The sequence below is a fragment of the Strongylocentrotus purpuratus genome, unplaced genomic scaffold, assembly GCF_000002235.5.
Source record: "Strongylocentrotus purpuratus isolate Spur 01 unplaced genomic scaffold, Spur_5.0 spur5_scaffold_15, whole genome shotgun sequence".
Lineage (NCBI taxonomy): Eukaryota > Metazoa > Echinodermata > Echinoidea > Camarodonta > Strongylocentrotidae > Strongylocentrotus > Strongylocentrotus purpuratus.
In genome coordinates this window covers 36122948-36147496 of record NW_022145600.1, presented here as the reverse complement: position 1 = coordinate 36147496, position 24549 = coordinate 36122948, and the positions used below count along the sequence as shown (strand labels likewise).

Below are 24549 nucleotides of genomic sequence, written 5' to 3'. Positions count from 1 at the left end.
CTGATAAATAATAAAGGCAATTTTAACAAAAATATAAGGTGGTCTGTATTATATACAGCCCACCTGAGTATTATATACAGCCCACCTGATAATAAAGAATAATAAATAAAGGCAATTTTAACAAAAATATAAGGTGGTCTGTATTAGATACAGCCCACCTGATAAATATTAATAAAGGCAATTTTAACAAAATTATAAGGTGGTCTGTATTAGATACAGCCCACCTGATTATTTCCTTATCTTTGTTGCCTTTGAACATCTTACGAAGGCTAGTAAAACAAATCACAAAAAGTCTGTGTCTCATACCTTCATAAATTATGATATTAATAAATGACATGTATATGATAATCTAGGTAAATCTTATTGGTATAATGTAAGAGGTTGAACAAAATGTAATGAGTCATACTCATGTATTTTACGACTTGTTTACGCAAGTCTGTGACAAGCATGCAACAATTATGTCATCAACTTCGAACAACCTGAATAGGGGAAATACTGGGAGAAAACCATGGATGTTAAAATCAGTCAACAAGAACCACAACTTTTATTCTAAACTAAGAATTCTAACAGAATGACGAGGAAGAATACAAGAGTTACAGAAATGGTCTCCGAAATGCAAAGAGAGAAACGGTATTAACCTCTTCTTCAATAATAAGAATGACAATTGTAAATTGTGTCAAATCATTAACAAGTTATTGAGTGGTGGAAACGTCATGAATACAGTGACCAATTTAGATAAATTAGAAAATAGAGTGATAACATATGACAATAAAAATTTAACAAGTTTATTGAAATCATAGGCCGTAAGCTGGCAATTGAAATACCAGCAGTGAATTTTGACTTACAGAATAAGGACATAGAAGAGAAAACTCACTATTTTACAAACCAATAACAGAGGAAGAAGTGAAATGCCCTTTACAGAGCTAATTGGTGGTATCATCGCAGATATGCATAATGCCTTAACTAGTACGCAATCACCATTTAATAGTGAGTTGTAAGTTGTGCAGATGTTTTAATAGGGAAAATGGTAGGTCTAAAATACATGTTTGTATCGGGAAAATATCCGTTGAAAATGCCATTTTCGAAAACAAAATCATTGAACCAGCAAGGTCTGTATAATTATGGTCTTGTCGATTAAGTGAAATTGTAATTAATGTTAAGAATAATGTTCTTTTATCCTAGTGTTAGACCATGCTTTTTAACTTGTAAACAAAATGTGAATTTTTCTATTGTTTTGACGATCCTCGCCAAGTGCCGCAGATTCATCGCTTCATATAAGTAAACTTCATTTATGGGTATTTTTTTGTATGTCACCAACTTTTCCGAGCAAATTCATTGAAAAGCTTTTCAGTAGTGCAAAATAGAAGCGTTAACTGTCCAGTAATAGGTTAACGCTTAGTACAATATTTTCCATCAAACTTGTCAGAATGATTTGAAAGAGAACTCGTTCGCCTTCGCTAATAGATACTGCATGGTGCAAATAACAAACATGCCAAAACATGGTTACACATACACGTCTACTGACCATACCAACTTACAACATAAATATTATATTTACCTTTTTGTTTAAAATTGTCATATAATGGAAAATCAATTAGCCCTTTAAGTCAAAATAAAATCATTATAATCAGGTATCATACATAAATTATATCTTCTATCAAACTTGGATTTCTGAACATATTTGGCACTTTGGCAGATTTATGTTTCAAGTTTAAAGGGGAAAAACGCCACCCGGCCATATTGCAAAGACCTAGACAGTTTCAAAAATTTAGCTTCAGAGGGGGGAATGCCCTCCTCAGCCACCCCCTGCGCTTGCAATTGAAGCTGGCGCGTTCTGACGCTAAGGCGTGAGCGTAAGGGGCGGCAGGGCGACTTACAAAGTGGGGGGGGGGCACCCCAAAAAAGGGCACCTACAGAGTGAAATCTCAAAGCGAAAATATACATTTGTTTAGACACTGGTAGGTATATACCCCTACACTGTGATGATCTTACTTGTTTTTCTTTATATATTATACAATATATTGCAGCTAGGTGAGATGGTCTGAATATTCATTTGCGAGCGAGCAAAGCGAGCGATAATAAAAAGTAAGATCTGTGAGGTCGCAGTGCGAAAAATTACATGTTATAAAGAGGAAACCCCCAATCATGATGGGGTTATAAGCACATTCTCATAACGGCAGACTAAAAAGACCTTGAGTAATAAATTAATTGTATCATCTATAAATCAGTGGCGGATCCAGGGGGGGCCGAAACGGCCGCGGCCCCCCCTATTGGCGGCGCAAAAAAAAGGGGAAAAAAGAGGAAGAACGAAGAGAAAAAAAGAAAGGAGAAGAGAAGAAAAAAAGGAAAAGAGAAAAGAAAGGAGAAGAGAAAGAGAAAAAGGAGAAAAGAAAAAGAAAAAGAAGCCCCCCCCCCCCCCCCCACTCCCTCCCACTCCAGGGTCAGAGGTTCCAAATTTGTGTTCCCCAAATCTCCGATAAAGGGTTACTTTTCATGCAACAAAGTCCGGCCCGTAATACACAAAAATTAACGATAGGGCCGCTTCACAACTCTTATTTTGCCCTTCATTTGGATTCAGCTCATACCAACTCGCTCGTACATATTGTCCTTAGGGATTTTCTAGAATGCATAATGTCTACATTGCAAAATCTCGCTTGGCCGCTACGCCCCGGACCTCGCCCGATAACACAAAACTATGATATGATGCTCCCGGCCGTGATTTATCCATGGTTGGTGTAACAGATCTTTTTTCTTCTTTCATTTTTACTAACTTAATTGAGTGCTATCACAATCATGATTGTTTCATTTTCCCTTTAAAGCAGGCGCGTAGACAGGGGCGGTAGGGGCAGTAAGAGGACAGGACGAAAAAGGAGCAGACAAAGAAACATTTTTGAAAATTCTGACAAGTCGAGAACAGTAGGCCTACAACGAATCGTCTTCTTTCTCTAATAATTTAATGAAACGTAAGCTTCCACGCAGGCCGGGACTCAATTCAGACAAGGATAAAGAGTTGTGAACGGTACAACGAATCGTCTTCTTTCTTGAATAATTTAATGAAACGTTAAGCTTCCACGCAAAGCGCGGGAGGCCGGGACTCAATTCAGACAAGGATAAAGAGTCAAGAACGGTACAACAAATCGTCTTCTTTCTTGAATAATTTAATGAAACGTTAATCTTCCACGCAAAGCGCGGGAGGCCGAGACTCAATTCAGACAAGGATAAAGAGTCGAAAATGGTACAACAAATCCTTTTCTTTCGTTCATAATTTAATGAAACATCGAAGCTGCCAATCTCCGCGCGGGAGGGGGAAGACTGCTTTCAAACAAGGCTTAAGAGTCGAGAATGGTACAACGAATCATCTTCTTTCTCTAATATTTTAATGAAACGTTAGGCTTCCGCGCTTTGCGCAGGGGGGGGGGTGGGAACTGAATTCAGAGAAGGATTAAGAGTCGAGAATGGAACAACGAATCATCTTCTTTCTCTAGGAATTTCATTAAACTATGAAAGGTCAAAGCTTCCGCGCAAAACGGGGGGAACTGAATTCAGACAAGAAATAAGAGTCGAGAATGGTACAACAAATTGTCTTCTTTCTCTAATAATTAATGAAAGGTCAAAGCTTCTGCCCTTCGTGCGTAATGGGGGAGGGGGGACAGCAAGCTGTTTGAATATGAATTTTTGATATCTTTCCTCGTTTATTTTGGTGATAAATAACACTTTCACAAAATACATATTATGCTCAAATTTTTGCTCGCTCGCTTCGCTCACTAGCCGATTTGTGAAACCACAAAATTATTTGTTGGGGCTAGAGGCTATAGCCCCCCCCCCCCCCCCACGATGAAAATGTCAAAAATTGTACAGGTATAATTATAATAATAATAATAGTGGCTACTTGTCAGTTTTGGTATGCTGAGTTGAAAAAAAATGTCTGTGCAATTTTCAAATTTCCGCCCCCCCCCCCCCTATTGGAAAATCCTGTATCCACGCCTGTATAAATGCGAGCGAGCGAGCTGTGGGGGAAATTACTCCTAGTCGCTTTAAATTAGGGGCATGTTTATATATTAAGGTCAAGGTACAAAGTCTAAATATCCAAGTTTAAAATGGGGCACTTCTTATACCTGAAAGGAGGCACTCTCCAGAGATGAAAAGGGGCACTTATGAGAATGGGAAATGGGCATGTGTCGACTGAAAAGGGGCATCCATCAGAATTTGATAGAGGTATTTATTAGAGGTGAAAAGGAGCATTTATGGGCACGTGTCAAAATAAAGGGGCAGTTATCAGAGGTAAAAATGGGCACCCATCAGAGATGAAAAGAGTACTTATCAGGAGGGGAAGGGATACTTTTCAAAGTAAAATGAGCATCTCTCAGATATGAATAATGGGGCAATTATCTAAAGTGAAAAGAATGAACTTCTTGTATTTGAATATTTACCAGAAAAGAAAAGGGACACTTATGAGAATGAAAGGGACAATTTTCATAAGTGAAAATGGGCATTTATGAGAAGGGGATGGGGCTCTTTTTTAAAATGGCCTTTATCATAAGGAAAAGGGGCCCTGTTTAGAAAGGAAAGAGGGCATATGTGTAAACAAAAGGTGCCCTTATCCGAGCTAAAAATGGGTAGCTCTAAAAGGGGCAATGTACCCACCCTGCGCCTCTGCGCGTCAGTAAATCATCTCCCCTATATGTTAACAACAGATCTTCTCCAGTGCATACTACCATGGATAAATCAAGGCAGGGAGCGTGGGCGGAATGTCATAGGCCTATCATTGTTTTGTGTTATTGGGTGAGGGAGCGTAGCGACCAAGCGAGATTTCGCAATTTTGAATGCTGAAATTATGTATTCTAGAAAACCCCAAAGCTAGGATCGCCGCTCGCTCCTGTCCATGATAAATACCAACATGAGTTCAAATACCAAGCGAGTTGGCATGGGCTGATGCAAAATGAGTAATATAATAATAAAGTAAAAGAGTGCATTCATGGACTTGATTTAACCCCCTCCCCCCCCCTAAAAAGGGAATTGAAAAGCAATAGACAGATAGCTGTCCTTTAAAATTCAGCAGTTAACAGGTTGTATCGTTTGTGAAATACATCTCTATTTATTTATTTTTGCCACAAAACCCAAAACATTTTAATTTTTTATGTTTTATACCAACAGTCCAGAGAAAAGTACAGATTGCCAGCATAAATTTAATGGAGTAACTTAACACTAATATGTCCCTGAAGCGACACCCCTATCCTTTCTTTTGTTACCTTGACAGAAATCGGAGGCGAAATCAGGCCCGAAGGAGGTGCAAAATTCTATGGAACAACTCGGGAGTTCCGGCTGCGGTCCACATGGATCTATTGGAAAGAAAAAAGAAAACAAAGTTGTTGACAGTAGAATCGTTTTCCTTATGTGATCTATCGAACATAACAAAACACAATCAACACCAAAAAAAAAAAACAATCGGAGGCGGCCCCCCAAAAAAGGAGCGGGCCCCCGGGGTCGCCAAACATGTATATTTGTTTAAATGGCCTAGGAACATAATATGGTGTCAGGATTTGGCAGCCGGTGTTTGGCAGCCGGTGTTTGTGCAGAGCAACCCAGCCTAGCTATGTGGAGGAATCATTGAAATCAGTCCAGTTCAGTCCAATTCTTCTTTGTGACGTGAGAGATGATGAGAGGGCTAAGAGTCCAAGTGTATGTCTACTGAATTTAGTTAAATGTCCATAATAGTTGGCGCTGTCGTTGTATGGATTGGAGTGCAAAGTTCTACGCTGGGCCATTTTCTATGGTGGCTCCTAAGGGACACGAAAACGCATGAATTTGACGTATACCTATGCTTGGTAATGTTTTCATTTTTTACGTCCAAGACGTTAAAAAAAAATTGACGTATACCTATGCAACAAATTGTTTGTCTTTTACGCCCAAGACGTGAAAATAAAAAAAATAGACATATACCAGACGTGAATATTTGACGCAGATTTTCCACACGATTTTCACGTCTGCGTGTCCCTTCAGGGTTAGTACAGAAAAATGAAAACATTACCAAGCAAAGGTACACATCATTTTTTTTAATTTTCACGTCTTGGCCGTAAAAGACAAACAATTTGTTGCATAGGCATACATCAATTTTTTGATTTTCACTTCTTGGACGTAAAAACAAAAAATATTTGTTGCATAGGTATACGTCAATTTTTTGCGTTTGCGTGTCCCTTAGGAGCCACCATACTTTCCAGTCTAACGGGCAGTAAGAGTGACATCGATGTAACATGAACATACAGAATAACTCATCAGTGAAAGTTTAATAATTGAGCTTAAAGTAATTGTTGCAAAGATACAAAAAAGCTACTTGTTATGCTGTTCATGTAAGTGAATACGTACAATAGACTAAAAAACAAAAAGATACAAAATGGCAGACATGGCAAATCTAATCAGGGCTGTAACCAGAGTTTGATGTGTTTTTTTTTTTTTGGGGGGGGAGGGGTCTACAAAAGTTCAACCAATCTTGGAAATTGTTTGGGGGCACGTTCCCCCCCCCCCCCCCCGTGGCTACGGGCCTACTGCCAATATCTCATAAACCGATCCCAACACGCAGTACTGCAAGATAAACAATCTATAATTCACTATAGCCATGTTCTCTCGACATACCAGCTAGAACTCAAAATTAGCTTTAAGGAAACATTTTCAATCTGTTTTAATAGAAATATCTAGAGTAAAAGAGTGCATTTATGCACTTAATTTAACGCCCTTCCCCCCCCCCCCCCTTAAAAAGAGATTAAAAAGCAATTGACAGGTAGCTGTCCTTTAAAATTCAACAGTCAACAGGTTGTATCGTTTGTGAAATACATCTCTATTTATTTATTTTTGCCACAAAACCCAAAACATTTTTTAAATATTTTGTTTATACCAACAGTCCAGAGAAAAGTATAGATTGCCAGCATAAATTTAATGGAGTAACTTAACACTAATATGTGCTTCTAGCGACACCCCTATCCTTTCTTTTCTTACCACAGAAAGCCAAGGCGAAATTAGGCCCGAAGGAGGTGCAAAATTCTATGGAACAACTCGGGAGTTCCGGCTGCGGTCCACATGGATCTATTGGAAAGAAAAAAGAAAACAAAGTTGTTGACAGTAGAATCGTTTTCCTTATGTGATCTATCGAACATAACAAAACACAATCAACACCAAAAAAAAAAAACAATCGGAGGCGGCCCCCCAAAAAAGGAGCGGGCCCCCGGGGTCGCCAAACATGTATATTTGTTTAAATGGCCTAGGAACATAATATGGTGTCAGGATTTGGCAGCCGGTGTTTGGCAGCCGGTGTTTGTGCAGAGCAACCCAGCCTAGCTATGTGGAGGAATCATTGAAATCAGTCCAGTTCAGTCCAATTCTTCTTTGTGACGTGAGAGATGATGAGAGGGCTAAGAGTCCAAGTGTATGTCTACTGAATTTAGTTAAATGTCCATAATAGTTGGCGCTGTCGTTGTATGGATTGGAGTGCAAAGTTCTTCGCTGGGCCATTTTCTATGGTGGCTCCTAAGGGACACGAAAACGCATGAATTTGACGTATACCTATGCTTGGTAATGTTTTCATTTTTTACGTCCAAGACGTGAAAACAAATTGACGTATACCTATGCTTGGTATTGGTTTTCATTTCTTACGTCCAAGACGTGAAAAATAAAAAAATTGACGTTTACCTATGCTTGGTATTGGTTTTCATTTCTTACGTCCAAGACGTGAAAAATAAAAAAAATTGACGTTTACCTATGCTTGGTATTGGTTTTCATTTCTTACGTCCAAGACGTGAAAAATAAAAAAATTGACGTTTACCTATGCTTGGTATTGGTTTTCATTTTTTACGTCCGCAAGACGTGAAAAATAAAAAAATTGACGTTTACCTATGCTTGGTATTGGTTTTCATTTCTTACGTCCAAGACGTGAAAAACAAAAAAATTGACGTATATCTATGCAACAAATTGTTTGTCTTTTACGCCCAAGACGTGAAAAAAAAAAAAAAAAACATATACCAGACGTGAATATTTGACGCAGATTTTCCACAGGATTTTCACGTCTGCGTGTCCCTTCTGGGCTAGTACAGAAAAATGAAAACATTACCAAGCAAAGGTACAAGTTATTTTTTTTAATTTTCACGTCTTGGACGTAAAAGACAAACAATTTATTGCATAGGCATACGTCAATTTTTTTTTATTTTCACTTCTTGGACGTAAAAACAAAAAATATTTGTTGCATAGGTATACGTCAATTTTTTGCGTTTGCGTGTCCCTTAGGAGCCACCATACTTTCCAGTCTAACGGACTAAGAGTGACATCGATGGTACAAGAACATACAGAATAACTCATCAGTGAAAGTTTAATAATTGAGCTTAAAGTAATTGTTGCAAAGATACAAAAAAGCTACTTGTTATGCTGTTCATGTAAGTGAATACGTACAATAGACTAAAAAACAAAAAGATACAAAATGGCAAACATGGCAAATCTCAGGTCAACCTCCTACACTCGACTTAAAGGAAAATATTTCCGAGAACGTCTACTGTAGAAAAGTTTGAAACAGAAATTCACTGTACACAATGTTGCCTCAGGAATGTCTGGTAAAGATGAAAAGTCACAAACATCAATGCTTCTACAAGTGATTGGCGATGCTGCCTTAATTGTGGAGGGTGAGAGCATGAAGCTTGAGAATGTGTAGAACAAATATGAGGAATATTGCATGCCGAAACATAATTCTGACCCAATAAAGGCAATAAACAAATTCACGTGAAAATCGACTCAATATCAAGGTATCGACTCAATGACATTTACGTGATTGTGTTAACACGTTTATTGCACTAGAACACTTAAAAAACTTGTACACTAAATCACGCAATTGTCATGGCTTTCTTTGTTACCTATTTCACAGAAGCCTTCTGCGTTGCAAGGTACTCCTCCGGGACAATCAGACTGGTCACTTAGCGGATCACATCGAACTATTGGAAAGAAATAAGAAAACACAGTTGTTGACAATAGAATCTATTTCTTTATGTGATCTATCGAATATACAGTAGTGAGATATAAAGTGGATGAGACAACCAATTAATGTGAAGCTTTAAAATTCCTTGTTCCTCCTATATATTTGATGCTTCCTTTTCTGTATCTCCGGGAAGCTCCAACACCGGCGCTGGTGTTGGAGCTTTCCCGGAGTTACCTTTATCTGTGGAAAGTACTAGGCCCTACACAGCTTTCAAAAGCTTGTCTACGCTGGAATCGAGACCTAGTCTTAATACCGGACATGTCAAACATGTTTCCATATGCACTTATACTAACTGTAGTGATAGCTACTTAAGAAAGTCTGCGAAAACAGACCCCCCCCCCCCCTGGGAATAAAAACGTGTAAAAACACGTGATTTTTAGCTTTTGGGGGGGTGCCCCCCCCCCCTTGAGCGCCACTGGCTCAACTAACCTGAGTCTCCCCTTGTTTCATATAAACTAACCTGGCATAAATCATGGGTTGCAGGTCATAGTTACACATGCTGGTCTGTTTTCGCAGACTTCCTTAACTAGCTTTCACTACAGTTAGTATAAGTGTATATAGAAACATGTTTGACATGTCCAGTATTAAAGAGAAGGTTGAGTTCTGGGAAGAGGTGGAAAATAATTTGTGAGCGTAATCATTCTTATTATGCGAGTGTGGAAGAACATCAGATAAGACATGTTCCCTGAAAAGCATGGCTCTCAAATGCCTACATATTCTAAATTATGTCAAGTAACATCGTAAAACTTGGGGGGTAGGATTTGTACGCCGCGTGTTCGTGTTGTCCCATATACATCTTTCTGTGTACAGTGTTTGTAACTTTACCAAGACTTGGCCAAATTTCTTATCATTTTGATGATTTCAGGACCTTGCAATACACACAAGTTCTTAGATGATCAACCTTTTCTGGTCGATTCCACATCGTTTCTTTCACAATGCAATCGCATGACCAGAACTCAACTTCATCTTTAAGACTATAGGTCTCGATTCCGACGTTTGAAAGCTGTGTAAAAACTGGCGCTCAAGGGGGGGGGGGGGGGGGGGGGGGGGGTGGTGCAAATTTGCAAATTTTCGGGAGCAAAAAAAGAAAAAATGCCCCCCCCCCCCCCCCCCCCGAGAAATCCTGGATCCGCGCCTGAGTTGAGCTGGTTGGTTGGTTGAGCCACCCCCACTAAAATTGTATGGATTGTAGTGCAAAGTTGTGCGCCGGGCTATCTCCAATCTAACGGGCAGTAAGCGTGACATAGATGGGACATGAACATACAGAATAACTCATCAGTGAAAGTTCAATAATTGAGCTTAAAGGTAAATACCAGTTCTGGTCATGCGATTGCATTACTTGTGAAAGAAACGTTGTGGAATCGATCAGAAAAGGTTGATTATCACAAACAAGTTGCGATTGATATCAACTCTTTGTAAGACGGGGCCCTGATGACTCGTTTGATGTTGGGCTCAATGACAATAACACTAATTTAAAACCTCCCTCATAACGAAAGAGCTTGAAAACGGCAATCTTTACAGATATCTTCATCGGGAAAAAAATATATTCGACAATTACGATGCAAGTAGTGATTTTTCAAGGCAAATTGTTTTACAATGGTAAACTTCTACTTAAATTCAAGTGGGTCTTTTTGTTCAAAAAATAAAAAAGACGACAATAGGTTCATGAACAAAACGAATCAAACAATTACTTCACCTGCACACACCGATATATGCACACACTTGCAATTTCCTTTTCTGGTTCTGGATTTTACTCCGACAAAGCGGGATCCCGCAAATTTTTATTTAGATTCTTTCTGCATTTTTTTGCCTATGGAAGGTGTATTTCTACATGACAGTGTTTTTTAAGCAGTATCTCGCTTATTTTTTTGCTCCATTTTCTTCCGAGTTTTGATATAATAGTTGAGACTATCGGCTATAGGGGCGTGCCTTTTGTCTTTTGAACTCATATTAGGATCATGTCAAAATTTACAATTGAAAGTTGAAATTGCGACTATGCCAAGGCAATTTGTCAGCTGTGCATGTAAAGTCTATGAGAAATATTTTGGTCCATCGGTTAAAGCATTTGCCTCCCATTCAATCAACCTAGGTTCGAAGGTTCGATTCCCGGTGGGTTAATTTTTTTGTGGTTCCATTTCACATTTGATTTTATCACCTTCTTTGCCTATCATAACATATACAATCACAAACAATGTATAAAATGCCTAATTTTGTGTGTTATTTCTTTGGGAGATGCATGTCAATAGTTTGCGCCTATGGGAAATCGGATTCCTCGTTGTTGATTAAACCTATAGGGTTAATCTCCCAAGTTTAAAACAATATCAAATCGTCCCATTTATATGATGCAAGTCTCCTTTCCAGACGTTTATATTTTTCAGTTATTCAGCCCATGTAATATGCAATATTTACGTCTCTCCCTCGGACATTTACATGTCTATACTTCTCTCTTTCTATTTTCAATTCTATTAATGCTGGAATGCATCGTTTTCCATTGCATCTCTCTCTCCTCTCTCTTACTCTGTTTCCCTTCTCCTCACTTGTTTTGCCCCCTCTCCTTCTCTTGCTCTGACTCTGCATATCTCTCTCTCTCTCTCCCTCTACCTTTTCACCCTATACCTCTCTCTTTCTCCATCTACCTCTCGTGTCTTACCACCTTCTTCTTCTCTTGCTATGTCTCGGTCCCTCTGCCTCTGCCCTTCTCTTTAAGGAACATTACAAGACATACAAGCGGGAGAACGAGAATCAGAGACGGGAAAGGGGGAAGGTGAGAGAGAAGAAAAAGAGAAGGGCAAAGGCAGAGGGATACATAGCAAGAGAAGAAGAGGGAGACAAGGCAAGAGAGGTAGATTGAGAAAGAGAGAGGTAGAGGGTAAAAGAGTAGAGATAGAAAAGGTACTATGTCCCATCTGCAGGCCAAAAAATGAAAAGGTTAAATTCCAACGGCATTTGAAAGATAATACTAATTTAGAACTTCCCTTAAAAAAAAGGGGGGGGGGGCTTGAAAATGTCTTTAAGTGGGGAAATAACGACTATTAGTTGTCGAATCGACTTAAGTGCTACCAAGTCAGTAAGTAATAGTCTGATTTTCAGACCATTGTACCGAATGGTGGTACGTATTGTGCTGCGCAAAGATTCAATCAGTTTAATTTTGGCCATGACAAGAAGTGGGTTATTGATGTAGACAAATAAATGCTCATGTACCCTTTACAGCTCATTTTATGTATGTTATTACCCCAATAAAGAGAAAAAGCCAGTCACTCACTCAATAGTACTAGGGGCTTTTCGTTTGTGTGGACGAGGACGGCGTTCACGTCCTCTAACGATGCAAATTGACGTCAGACACCCGTCCTGTTCACTACCTTATAACCCTTTTCGTTTTAAGTTGACACACGTTCTCTACACGATGACGTAATGGCCCCGCACGCGCTTATTCATTTTCTCCTTCTTTCACTTCTTATTTTGTTCTTCTTTTATTATTCTATTATACTCTCTCTATTTTTCTTATGATATTCTTTGTTTTTCCTTCTTCCATCTTCTCTTCTATCTTTCCATTGTCTATTCTTTATCATTTTCTCTTTCTGTCTTTCCTAATGTTATTGTTGTTGTTATCATTCTATCATTTTTCTTTCTATCTTTCCTCATATTATTCGTTGTTTCTTCCTTCTATCAACTTCTCTTAAGTTATTCTTTGTTTTTATCATTCTATCACTTTCTCTTTTTGTATTTCCTTATGTTATTCTTTGTTTTTTCCTTCTTTCACTTTCTCTTCAGTCTTTCCTTATGTTATTCTTTGTTTTTTCCCTTCTTTCACCTTCTCTTTCTGTCTTTCCTTATGTTATTCTTTGTTTTTTTCCTTCTTTCACCTTCTCTTTCTGTCTTTCCTTATGTTATTCTTTGTTTTTTCCCTTCTTTCACCTTCTCTTTCTGTCTTTCCTTATGTTATTCTTTGTTTTTTCCTTCTTTCACCTTCTCTTTCTGTCTTTCCTTATGTTATTCTTTGTTTTTTCCTTCTTTCATCTTCTCTTTCTGTCTTTCCTTATGTTATTTTTCGTTTCTTCCTTCTTTCATCTTCTCTAATGTTATTCTTTGTTTTTTCCTTCTGTCACCTTCTCTTTCTGTCTTTCCTTATGTTATTCTTTGTTTTTTCCTTCTTTCACTTTCTCTTCAGTCTTTCCTTATGTTATTCTTTGTTTTTTCCCTTCTTTCACCTTCTCTTTCTGTCTTTCCTTATGTTATTCTTTGTTTTTCCCTTCTTTCACCTTCTCTTTCTGTCTTTCCTTATGTTATTCTTTTATTTTTTTTCCTTCTTTCACCTTCTCTTTCTGTCTTTCCTTATGTTATTCTTTGTTTTTTCCTTCTTTTACCTTCTCTTTCTGTCTTTCCTTATGTTATTTTTTGTTTTTTCCTTCTGTCACCTTCTCTTTCTGCCTTTCCTTATGTTATTCTTTGTTTTTTCCTTCTTACACTTTCTCTTCAGTCTTTCCTTATGTTATTATTTGTTTTTTCCCTTCTTTCACCTTCTCTTTCTGTCTTCCCTTATGTTAGCCTTTGTTTTTCCTTCTATCATCTTCTCTTATGTTATTCTTTGTTTTTATCATTCTATCACACTTTTTTTCTGTCTTTCCTTATGTTATTCTTTGTTTTTTAATCATTCTATCAATTTCTCTTTCTGTTTTTACTTCCTGATTTACGCTGCGATGTAGCAAGATGACGTCATTCTGACGACGGTTCACTAGTTTTCTGACGAACCTCAAATCATCGATGAACGGGTTCGCAAATGTGGCCTGACGACGCCAGACGACCCGACGCATGCGCAGATCGCGGAAATGACGTCACATATTAGACGTCGACTATGTCAACGTGACAAACGAAAAACCCCTAGTGTCTGACAGTGAAGTCGGGTTTCCTTGCATAATTTGAATATTAGGAAACTGCTAACATTTAAATTTCACAGATAGGATATTCATAATTCCTGCAATGTTCTACAGAATTTGATGTTGGCTGCAAAAGGGACATATCTTTAATTTTCTCTAGCTCTTCTCTTCACCCTTTGTATTCTTATTTAACCCCTGTGATGTTTCCTTTCTATCCTCTCTCCTTCCGAGTGCGTGAATTCTGATTCCTCTTTTATCCCTCTGTCCAGCTCATGTATTTTTACATGACTATAGTATCCTCTCTTGTTCTGCCCCTCTCCTTCTATTGTCCTATCTCTGCATCTCTCTCTCCCTACTCCTTCGCTCTCTCCCTCTACCTCCCTTGCCTTGTCTCCATCTTCTTCTCTTGCTATGTCTCCCTCTGCCTTTGTCCTTCCATTTTTCTTCTCTCCCACCTTCCCCTTCCTCGCCTCTGATTCTCGTTCTCCCTCTTGTATGTCTTGTAATGGTCCTTAATTTTCTCTAGCTCTTCCCTTTCCCCTTTGTACGTACTCTCATTTCACCCCTGCCATGTTTCCTTTTTATCCTCTCTCTTTCGAAGTGCATGCATTCTGATTCCTCTTTATCTCTCATTGTCCTGCTCATGGATCTTTTTACATGACTATATACGCCGTCTCCCTCTCTCCTTCTCTTTATCTATCTAATGCCATATTTTTCTCTCTCTCTCTCTCACTCTCTCTCTCTCTCCTTCTCTCTTCATCTCTCCATATGAGATCCGTAACAAAACCCCTCCAGACTACATCATTCGTCTTCAGTGACGAATTCATATCACGTTTTTGTTAATAGCGGTATAACTTAAAGGGCAAGTCCACTCCAAAGATAACTTACTTTCAATATAAGCAGAAAAATCAGACAAATCAATCAAGAAAAGTTTGAGCAAAATCGGGTAACTCATAAGAAAGTTATGAATATTGAAAAAGAATGTAAAACTAAAGAATTATGGAAATCCCTACACAAATTGCCAATTTGGTTATCAGTTTGTGACGTCATGTCCTCACTATTTACCAATTGCTTTATATAGTTAGATCACATTAATTTTTCGTTTTATCCCCAAAAACTTGATGTCCCCATGCCTTCGCCCAGGTGATGATTTGTATCATAATGCGTGCATGACATTGCACAAAATCTTTGATGAACTTTACCTTACCCCATGCAAGGACAAAGTTTACTCTCAACACTTTAGTTTGCACTGGACCAAGGTTTTGGAACACTCTTGACTCAAGCATTAGCCATTCTGTCAGTATATCTGTCTTCAAACGTAAACTGAAATTGTACTTATTGAATAATTACTTAGTTGTTTCTTAATCTGTAGTGTCGTGATTTATATTTGAACTTAATCCATTCCCCAATTTACTACTGTATAGCAACTGCCGACTTACCTTTTCCTTTTTCTTTCCTTTCTCGTCTGTAGCTAGTGTAACCCGAATGTCACAATTTCCCAGGTCCATAAATAAAGAAATTACACTTGAGGTTACGTTTTAACAAAATAACCTGGCAATGCCTTTATTAGCTCGTTGTCAATAACAACTGCAAATCAAGTAAACATTGAAATAAACAAAACTTCCACAACTTACAACTATAACATTATAAGGTATTATAACTTATAACTAAACCGACTATTATCTAAATATTAAAGTAACCAAATTATTAAATGTTCATGAACTCGCTCGCGATACGCGGTTGATCAATATATCCGGCGTCTCTGTGTCGTTGAAGAGGACGTCGCAGCACGCAGAACACAGGAACAAGTTGAACGATAGCTTGAAGCTTGATGAATTTCATCAATTAAAAGACTCTTGTAAAAGTCCTAGTAAAAGACTGATCTAGTAAAAGATCCACCTAGTAAAAGAGGATAATAAACAGAACTCTTCTAACAAAACGTTCCTTAAGAGAGGGAAAGATATATATATATATATATATATATATAACAAGCTCGTATCTCAATAGATTAAATAAAGGAAAGAATGAGAGTTTGCCTCTTGATTTATCTAATTAACTTTGGAAGAATCAATGCGATTCTGTCAACTAATTTACTCATTATACATTGGTTCAATTCATGATTAACATGATACAATCCTTTTCAAAATAGTACTTATCCCATGTTAATAATATATATAATATGTATACATCACAATAACTGTATGCAATGAAGATGGCATAGTGCACCAACTGTTCAGTAGAGTTTTCATTCATATCATTATGAACTATAATGAATGCGATATGGATGCCACAGATAGATAGCTCGATCTATCTGACTGACGGTTGATTTAGAATTTGCCAAAACAACATGTGACTTTTACAATCAATGGAAAAGTCCAGCAATTGAATATGCAAAATAATGCTCCACGTAGAGCATAACTATAATGAACAGCAGATACATATTACCAGTACATCAGTAGAGAAGGTTAGTAAATCTTATCTACAAACAAGTATTTCAAACTACCAAAACTCTTCATAAATCTTTTCTTAACAGCCTGCCTCTGTAATAGCAGCTGGCTTAATAGAATCAGAATCAGTATACTAACTGCAAAATAATCTTACATATAATCTTTTCTTCTCATTTAACTGAATTGTTTGATCAGCAGAAAGAATCAATCTTGTATAACATACAACTGCATTAAAAGTTATATAATGTATGCTACAGTCTCAAACTACACTCAGAGTTATACAAGCAAAATATAGATACCATCATGATATACACACACGTCATACAACAGAATAATGAAAGCATACATAGCAAAAGATAGTGTTCTTACCTAGTAAAAGAGCCAACACTTGCTTGAATATAAAATCAGGAACTGGGATGATAACCAACTCAATAATGTTGAAGTTGGATGAAATGCCCAATGAAATATAACACAGGAAACTCTCTTAAACTTAGAGAAGCTTGAAGAATATAAAATTGATATATACGTTTTGTATATGTTTCGAAGAAGAAAATCAGGTAGAGGCTACAGATATATTTAGTAGCACATGCTCCAATATGGAGATTGAATATATACAGGGTAGTGTTCGAAGCAATGGCAGCTGGGCAGAGAATGAGTTGGAAACTTAAAGTGTCAAAGTTGTATTAAACTGTCCAGACCCACATTACCCTTCCTTCCAACTAGACGTCTTATTGGTTACCTAACATCATGTGATAGGACCAAGCTTGCATCCTTAACTAAAACAACCCATCCTTTGTCTCAAACCCAATACTCCAAGCCAGCTCTCTACAGCATGGTCTTAAAGCTCGCCTTTTCTTAGTACAACCACTTTAAAACTATACCTGAATACAGAGATTAACAGTAGCAACATCCTGAAGGGACACAATCTACCTGCAAACACCACTTAAGAAAAGAGGGTCCTATTAAAGGGAGTAGACAAAGGGGAAAGGGCACCGAATTCTGTGGGAGACAATATAATCCCAAACACTGTGTCCAGTGCTATTGATGGTCACAGCTCTAGCAAATAAGTTATCTACCAGCAAGAGTTCTTAAACTGGGAGAAGAAAATAATCTGGGTGAGAACAAACCTATATTGCACTAAACTGCATAAGGAGCACAAAGCAGAGTTTGTTTCTTAGAAGTATGAGATGAAATGAAAGGATAGAAAGAGAGAGAGAGAGAGAGAGAGACGAGAGATAGAAAGAGAGAGAGAGAGAGATAGAGATAGAAAAAGAATAAATAACAAAATATTGCTTTAGTAATTGCCATTTTTATGGGGGTTACACTAGCTTTCAGTTTACAGTGAAAGTATTTTTTTTTCTTTCTCCCCCCACTCGAGCTCTCCCTCTCTTTCCCACTCCCGCCCCTCTCTTCATTTCTATATCCCACATCATTATCACTCTTATCTCCCCCTTTTGTACATAGTCTCTTCTCCCCACCCTTTTTTATTACTCAGTTAAACCATGTGTATAATCATATGGTTATTGTTTACGTATTTTATTTTAGTACTTAAGCGCCTTTGACGAACATTTCTTTTATTAATCTATTATATAACCAGGCTGTTCTTGTTGTTTATGTTATTGTTTTTGAGGGACCTGACCTCTACAAGCTAAGCTTTAATTAGGTCTCCTCGTCTTTTCTTCTTTTGTTTTCTCATGTAAATGCATTGTGTGAACTTTATTCTTATAAGTGTTCCTCTTATATACTTTGCATGTTATACATTTGTTAAATTGTATTACATTTATGTTGGAAGAAAGACAAATAAACTTGAACTTGAACTTGAACTTGAACTTGAAGAATTGATACAATTTTGTGAATAATGTATATTCATAACTATTGACTTTTATCTTAATAGATTATCAAAATTCAGATTTCATGATTTAATTGTAAAAAAATACTCTATAGTAGTGCATCCACACAAAAACACATTACCATCGATCTAACTTGGATGCTGGTGTGAAGAAATAAGATTCTTGGGGGAAAAATTTATATTATCAAGATAAAGAAAACAATTAGTGGACAGTTAAGACTTGACGTCACAGACTCATAAGTGAGTTTCCAGTTTATCTTGTGCTTTTCATTGTTCCATAGTTTTACATACTTTTTCAAAAATTCTTTCTTATTAATTCTTGAGGATGTTGATTATATACTGCAGGCAGAACCGACCTCGGATCTGCAATATTGTCCCGGAATATTGTCACACATAATGTTTGTTTGTTTACATAGATAGAATTTTATCAGTAATATGGAAAACTAATTCGTACTCTTTATTTCCAAAAGAGAAAAGTTCTGGTTACGGTATACAGAGACTGATCAAAGGGAACATATTACTGGAGTAAGATGTGTGATCATTATTACTTACCCTTACAAACAGGAGCGTCATCATTGTACTGTCCATTATTACAGGTGAGCGTAGATTCACCAATGAGCGTGAAATCCGCGAAAAAACATTCAAAAGTTAAAACATCGCCGTCGTCGAAGGTTCCAGATCGACTACCGAAGGCTGGCGTACCCGGGTCTTCACAGCCTTGAAAATGAAGAAGAAAAAAACTAGTAAGAAAGAATGATGGAACGCGAAGCTGTATAATGGTCAGTGCATGTTCTTGGCCAGTGGCGTTACTACAGAATGGGCATGAGGATTGGGGGCCCATGCCGAATGGTAAAGTAGGGAAACACTGGAGAGAAAAAAATTGAGTAAGAAATATGATTCCAGTGCCCTCTCAATGCCCATACCCACAATGCAATACTGTTCATCACAACAAATCAAGCAAACTAACAAACAAGGCGCCCAATTCTTGGTATATACCTACTTTATTGCTTCATATTCATTCATTCATTCATTTCATTTATTTCATTCTCCATAAAAACATAAAAACATAAAAACATGGTATACAAATAAAAGATCGATTACAAGAAAAATACAAAGGGAAGGAGCAAACAAAATTTTATGGGAATGTGGGGTTAACAAAAAGGACAATTAGCTTTATGTACGTCAACCCCTTAAAAAGTATACACTGTATTGTTGAGAAAAGAAAAAAAGGAAAAGGAAAACCGAGAGAATCTAAACACCAATACAAAAGAAGAAAACAAAAAAAGGAAGAAGGGAAGGGGAGGGGGAATACATTAAAAAGTGCATTAACTGAAACGTAACATCATTTATTTTGAGATTGAATATAATGATAAAAGATGGGATTTACACATTCGTTTAAAAATATTCAGTGAAGTAGAGTTTTTTATATTAAATGGGATTTTTTTTCACAAAACTGGCCCTTTGAAAAAAAATGTATTTTTAAACATTTGTACGGATTTTAGAAAAAAGAAAATTACCAGCATTACGGGTTTTATAAGAATGTATTTCATAATTGAAAATAAATTTACATGATATGGACCTTGGCAATAATCCCTTAGAACACATAAACATAAATATAGCAATGTTAACTTTATTTATATCATAAACATGTATGCTTTAATTGTTAAAAAAAATGGCAAAGTGTGGGTATTGACGAAATCAATATACCTAGATTAAAACATGCTTGGGCAGATTGGGCTCTCTCGGCCACGAGTCCGAAACTCTGGAATGAACTCCCTCTACAATTACGTCAACTGTCGTCAATAGAAACATAAAAATCACAACTGAAAACTTTTTTGTTCCTTTCGTTGTAATTATTGCAATATTCTAATTTACTATGTCTAGGAGAACTTTTTAAGTGGTCTGTCATCAACAGATCACCTATTGATTTCGTCACAATTTTATTTCTTCTTTATTTTTTATTTATTTCTCCACTTTTTTGTGCAGACGATAGCACTTCGATCGGTATAGTAAATTCCTTTCAATTTTGACACAGTCATAGGTCATCGTCCTAAGATGTGTCCACAACATTTTCAAGTTCATCAAAATATCGTGACGTCATCAAGGCGCCATTTTGTGAAAATCAACTCATGATCATATCTTCATAACAGAAAGTCATTTCTCATTCATATTCACATGCTCAGAGACCCCCCCCCCCCGCATTTGTTTTAAATATTTGGATAGAATATGAGTCAGAGATATAATTTCATGTCTCATTTGGGCATTAAGTAAATCGTGACATCATCATAATGGCCTTGGAAATCATATATGAATTTTGATATTATGACGCTCGCATATTTATGAAAAGTTGATTGTATCTCTGTCATTATTCATCAATTTACTTCTAAATTTTGATATGTTGTAGCTTAGACAAATTTCTACAAGATCTATTGACAACATTTTTCATTTTGATGACGTCATCATAGTGAAGATTTCAATCAAAGGCGACATGTCAGAATTGTCTTAGTTTGCGTGTTATGCCTATTGAAGGTGAATTTCGTTCACATCACGAATCTACATGACTTGCACAGGTGTTTAACATGTGTGGAAGGTGTATAGTAAAAGGCATGAGTTCGCCCTCTAACTGAATATACAGTATAGTTTGACAGTTGACGAAATCACATTAACAGGATACTTTTACAACCGTCATCATCCCTATGACCATCATCATGATTAGCAATGTATACTGCAACATCAATTCGTCCTATATATAAATAAATGATTCTACTCTCCTTCAAAGATGTTAATAGTCTTCCAGTTATTCAGATTAAATAACAGACCACCTAATTATATCCAATGACGAAGTAAATTTCTTTGATTTGTTTTTGTATTTTTCTCTACAGTGGCAGATCCAGGGGGGCACAGGGGGCATGTGCCCCCGGCCCCCAAAAATATGTTAAAATCAGCCCTAAATTCGCCCAAAATGTACTGAAAAAAAAAGGCGTGCCCTCCCGACCCCCCCCCCCCCAAAAAAGGGAAAAAAGTGTCCTCTTACCCCCCCCCCCCCCCCCCCGCTTATTCAACGGCTGGCTGAGTTGATTTTTGGGGGACTGAAAAAATATATATATATGTTCTCTTTCCCACACGGTGCCCCCCCCACCCCTCCCCTGTTAGCCCCCCGGCAAGAAATTCCTGGATCCGCGCCTGCTCTAAGCACTGAAAGGTGGACCTGTGCGCTATACAAGTAGCCACTATCATCATTATTATTTGGTGGTCTGTCATCGACGGACCACCTATTGATTTCGTCAGAATGGTCTTTCTTTCTTTATTATTTCTTTATTTCTCCACTTTTATGTGCAGAAGGGTTCCCAAAATCGGTTCAGCCATTTTCTTTCAATTTTGGCATAGTCATTGGCCATTGTCAGAAGACGTGATAGCAACCTTTTTAAAGTCATCATGTCTTCATGACGTCATCTTGGCGCCATTTTGTGAAAATGAACTCATGATTAATTCATCATATTATCAGAAAGTCATTTCTCATTCATATTTATCATGATGAAGGTCAATATCCATCCGGTCATTTTAAGGGCTATAAACGCCCTCGTACGCATACGTCCGCGCGTAGATTTCAAAATGCTCAAAATCACTTTTTGATCAAAGTAGAGTACGTTTCAGGCCAATTTAAGCATTTATAAACGCTGGTATATAAACTAATATAAACATTTCTTCTTTTCATGCGAGAGTTACACAAACTGATATATCAGATCATTTCCTTATCTTTGTTGCCTTTGAACATCTTACGAAATCTAGTAAAACAAACCACAAAAAGTCTGTGTCTCATACCTTCAGAAATTATGATATCAATACATTTCATGATAATCTAGGTAAAATCTATTGGAATAATGTAAGTGGTTGTACAAAATGTAATGAGTCATACTCTGTATTTTACGACTTGTTTAGTCTGTGACAAGCATGCAACAATACCATCAAATTCGAACAACCTGAATAGGGGAATATACTGGGAGAAAACCATGGATTTTAAAATCGGTCAACAAGAACCACAACTTTTATTCTAAACTAAGGGCATCAGCATTTCAACAGAAAGACGAGGAAGAATACAAGAGTTACATAAATGGTCTCCGAAATGCAAAGAGACAATATTACAGTATTAACCTTTTATCCATTAATAAGAATGACAATTGTAAAACGTGTAAAATCATTAACAAGTTGTTGAGTGGTAGAAATGTCATGAATAAAGTGACCAATGTAGATAAATTATGAACTTTAGGTAGTAGAGAAAATAAAGTGATAACATCTGACAATACAAATTTAACAAGTTTCTTGTAATCATAGGCCATAAGCTGGCAAATGAAATACCAGCAGTGAATTTTGACTCACAGAATAAAGGACATAGAAGAGAAAACTCACTATTTTACAAACCAACAACAGAAAAAGAAGGAAATGCCCCTCACAGAGCTTGGTGATATCATTGCAGATATGCATAATGCCTGAACTAGTACGCAATCAGAATTAGTGACTTGTACATCAGTTGTGCAGTTTTATAGGGAAAATAGGAGATCTAAAATATGTATCGGGAAAATATCCGTTGAAAATGCCATTTTCGAAAAGAAAAACAATTAAACTAATAAAGTCTGTATAATTATGGTCTTGTCGATTAAGTGAGATTGTAATTAAAATAATGACTTTTATCCTAGTCTTAGATTGAAATTCAGTGACAAATAAGACAGTGTTCGATATTAAAGATACTATGTCCCTTTTGCAGCCAACATCAAATTCTGTAGAACTTTGCAGGAATTATGAATATGTCATGTATGTCCTATCTGTGAAATGTAAACGTTAACAGTGTCCTAATATTTAAATTATGCAAAGAAACCCAGACTTCGCTGTCAGACACTAGTGTGACTTACTGGCATTTGTTCTTCTTTGGTAATAACATACATAAAATGAGCTGCAAAGGGTACATGAGCTGATGAGCATTTAACCCACTTCTTGTCATGACCAAAATGAAACTGATTGAATCTTTGCGCAGTATAAAATGTACGACCATTCGGTACAATGGTCTTACAAATCAGACCATTACTTACTGGCTCTATAGCTCTTAAGTCGATTCGACAACTAATAGTTGTTATTTTCCCACTTATAGACATTTACAAGCCTCCCTCCCTTTTTTAGGGAAGTTCTAAATTAGTATTATCTTTCAAATGCCGATGGAATTTAACCTTTTTTTTTGGGGGGGGGGGCCTGCAAATGGGACATAGTAACTAACTTTAAGACCATGCTTTTTAACTTATTCAAAATATGAATTGTTCTATAGTTTTCACGACCCTCGCCAAGTGCCGCAGATTCATCGCTTCATAGGTATTTGTTTCGTATTTCACCAACTTTTCCGAGTAAATTCATTGAAAAGCTTTTCAGTAGTGCAAAATAAGGGCCTTAACTGTCCAGTAATAGGTTAATGATTGGTACGATATTTTCCATCAAACTTGTAATAATTATTTGAAAGAGAAAATAACAAACATGCCAAAACTTGCTTTCATATACACGTCTACTGACTATACCAACTTACAAAATAAAGATTATATAAAGCTTTTTGTTTTAAATTGTCATTTAATAGAAAAATCAATTAGCCCTTTAGGTCTAAATAAAATCATAATAATCAGGTATCACACACAAATAATATCTTTTATCAAACTTGGATTTCTGAACATATTTTGCAGATTTATGTTTTAAGTTTAAAGGAGGAAAACGCCAACCGGTCATATTGCAATTTTCAACTTGTAGACCTAGACATGACACACACACACACACACACACATACATGTAAACGCCTTCAATCGGGGAGGTAGGCAAAACACCATGAAACTGTGGAGGTAATAAATATAGGCTTTATAAGCAATATTTTATCAAATTTGAGGAAAGAAAATCACAATAAGCCCATTCCAATGTCAAAAGATACTAAAAAACGTTTACTTCTTCTTACACATGATTCGTCTGAATTTGAGCTATGAAAGTGCGGTGTCTGCATCTAGTCATTGTCAATCGGGGAAGTAGGCATAAGACCTAGCAAACGTGGAGTTTGTCGATTTTTATCTTTTCCTTGTAAACTTCGAATTAACTCATGCAAAAAAGGATATTATTATGTTTGCTTGTATTTAAAACAATGAAGGCAATACTGTCTTTCAAATCTTAATTTCCACAATATAATATCAATCTTAGAAACAAGAGTTATGGTCAACAGTTGACCGTTGTGTATCATGTAAAAAGTCTTGATAAATATGATCTTGATTTACTGTATGGAAGCCAGTGGCGGATCCAGCCGGCGGGAAGAGGGGGGGGGGGGGGGGGGGCAATCCGTGAGAAAATATTAGT

The 24549-nt window shown here is 37.0% G+C and overlaps 1 protein-coding gene and 1 long non-coding RNA gene across 3 annotated transcripts in view; both read right to left on the bottom strand.

The window, feature by feature from the left end:
• The window catches only part of LOC584707 (CUB and sushi domain-containing protein 2), a 94616-nt gene that overhangs the window by 51506 nt on the left and 18561 nt on the right, over positions 1-24549 (bottom strand). The window contains exons 2-5 of one of the 2 annotated variants that reach the window (XM_030986347.1): positions 18733-18897; positions 8889-8966; positions 6991-7077; positions 5250-5339 (exon numbers count right to left, since the gene is read on the bottom strand). In XM_030986347.1, the coding sequence (XP_030842207.1) occupies positions 5250-5339; positions 6991-7077; positions 8889-8966; positions 18733-18897 (420 nt within the window). Of the gene's footprint in view, positions 1-5249; positions 5340-6990; positions 7078-8888; positions 8967-18732; positions 19242-24549 lie in introns of those variants that run through there. The other variant, XM_030986346.1, reaches the window with a different exon arrangement.
• On the bottom strand, positions 15416-18718 carry LOC105437938. Its single transcript, XR_004064242.1, has 2 exons — positions 16701-18718; positions 15416-15783 (listed from the first exon to the last, which is right to left on the bottom strand). It is a non-coding gene; the product is annotated as an uncharacterized LOC105437938 (long non-coding RNA).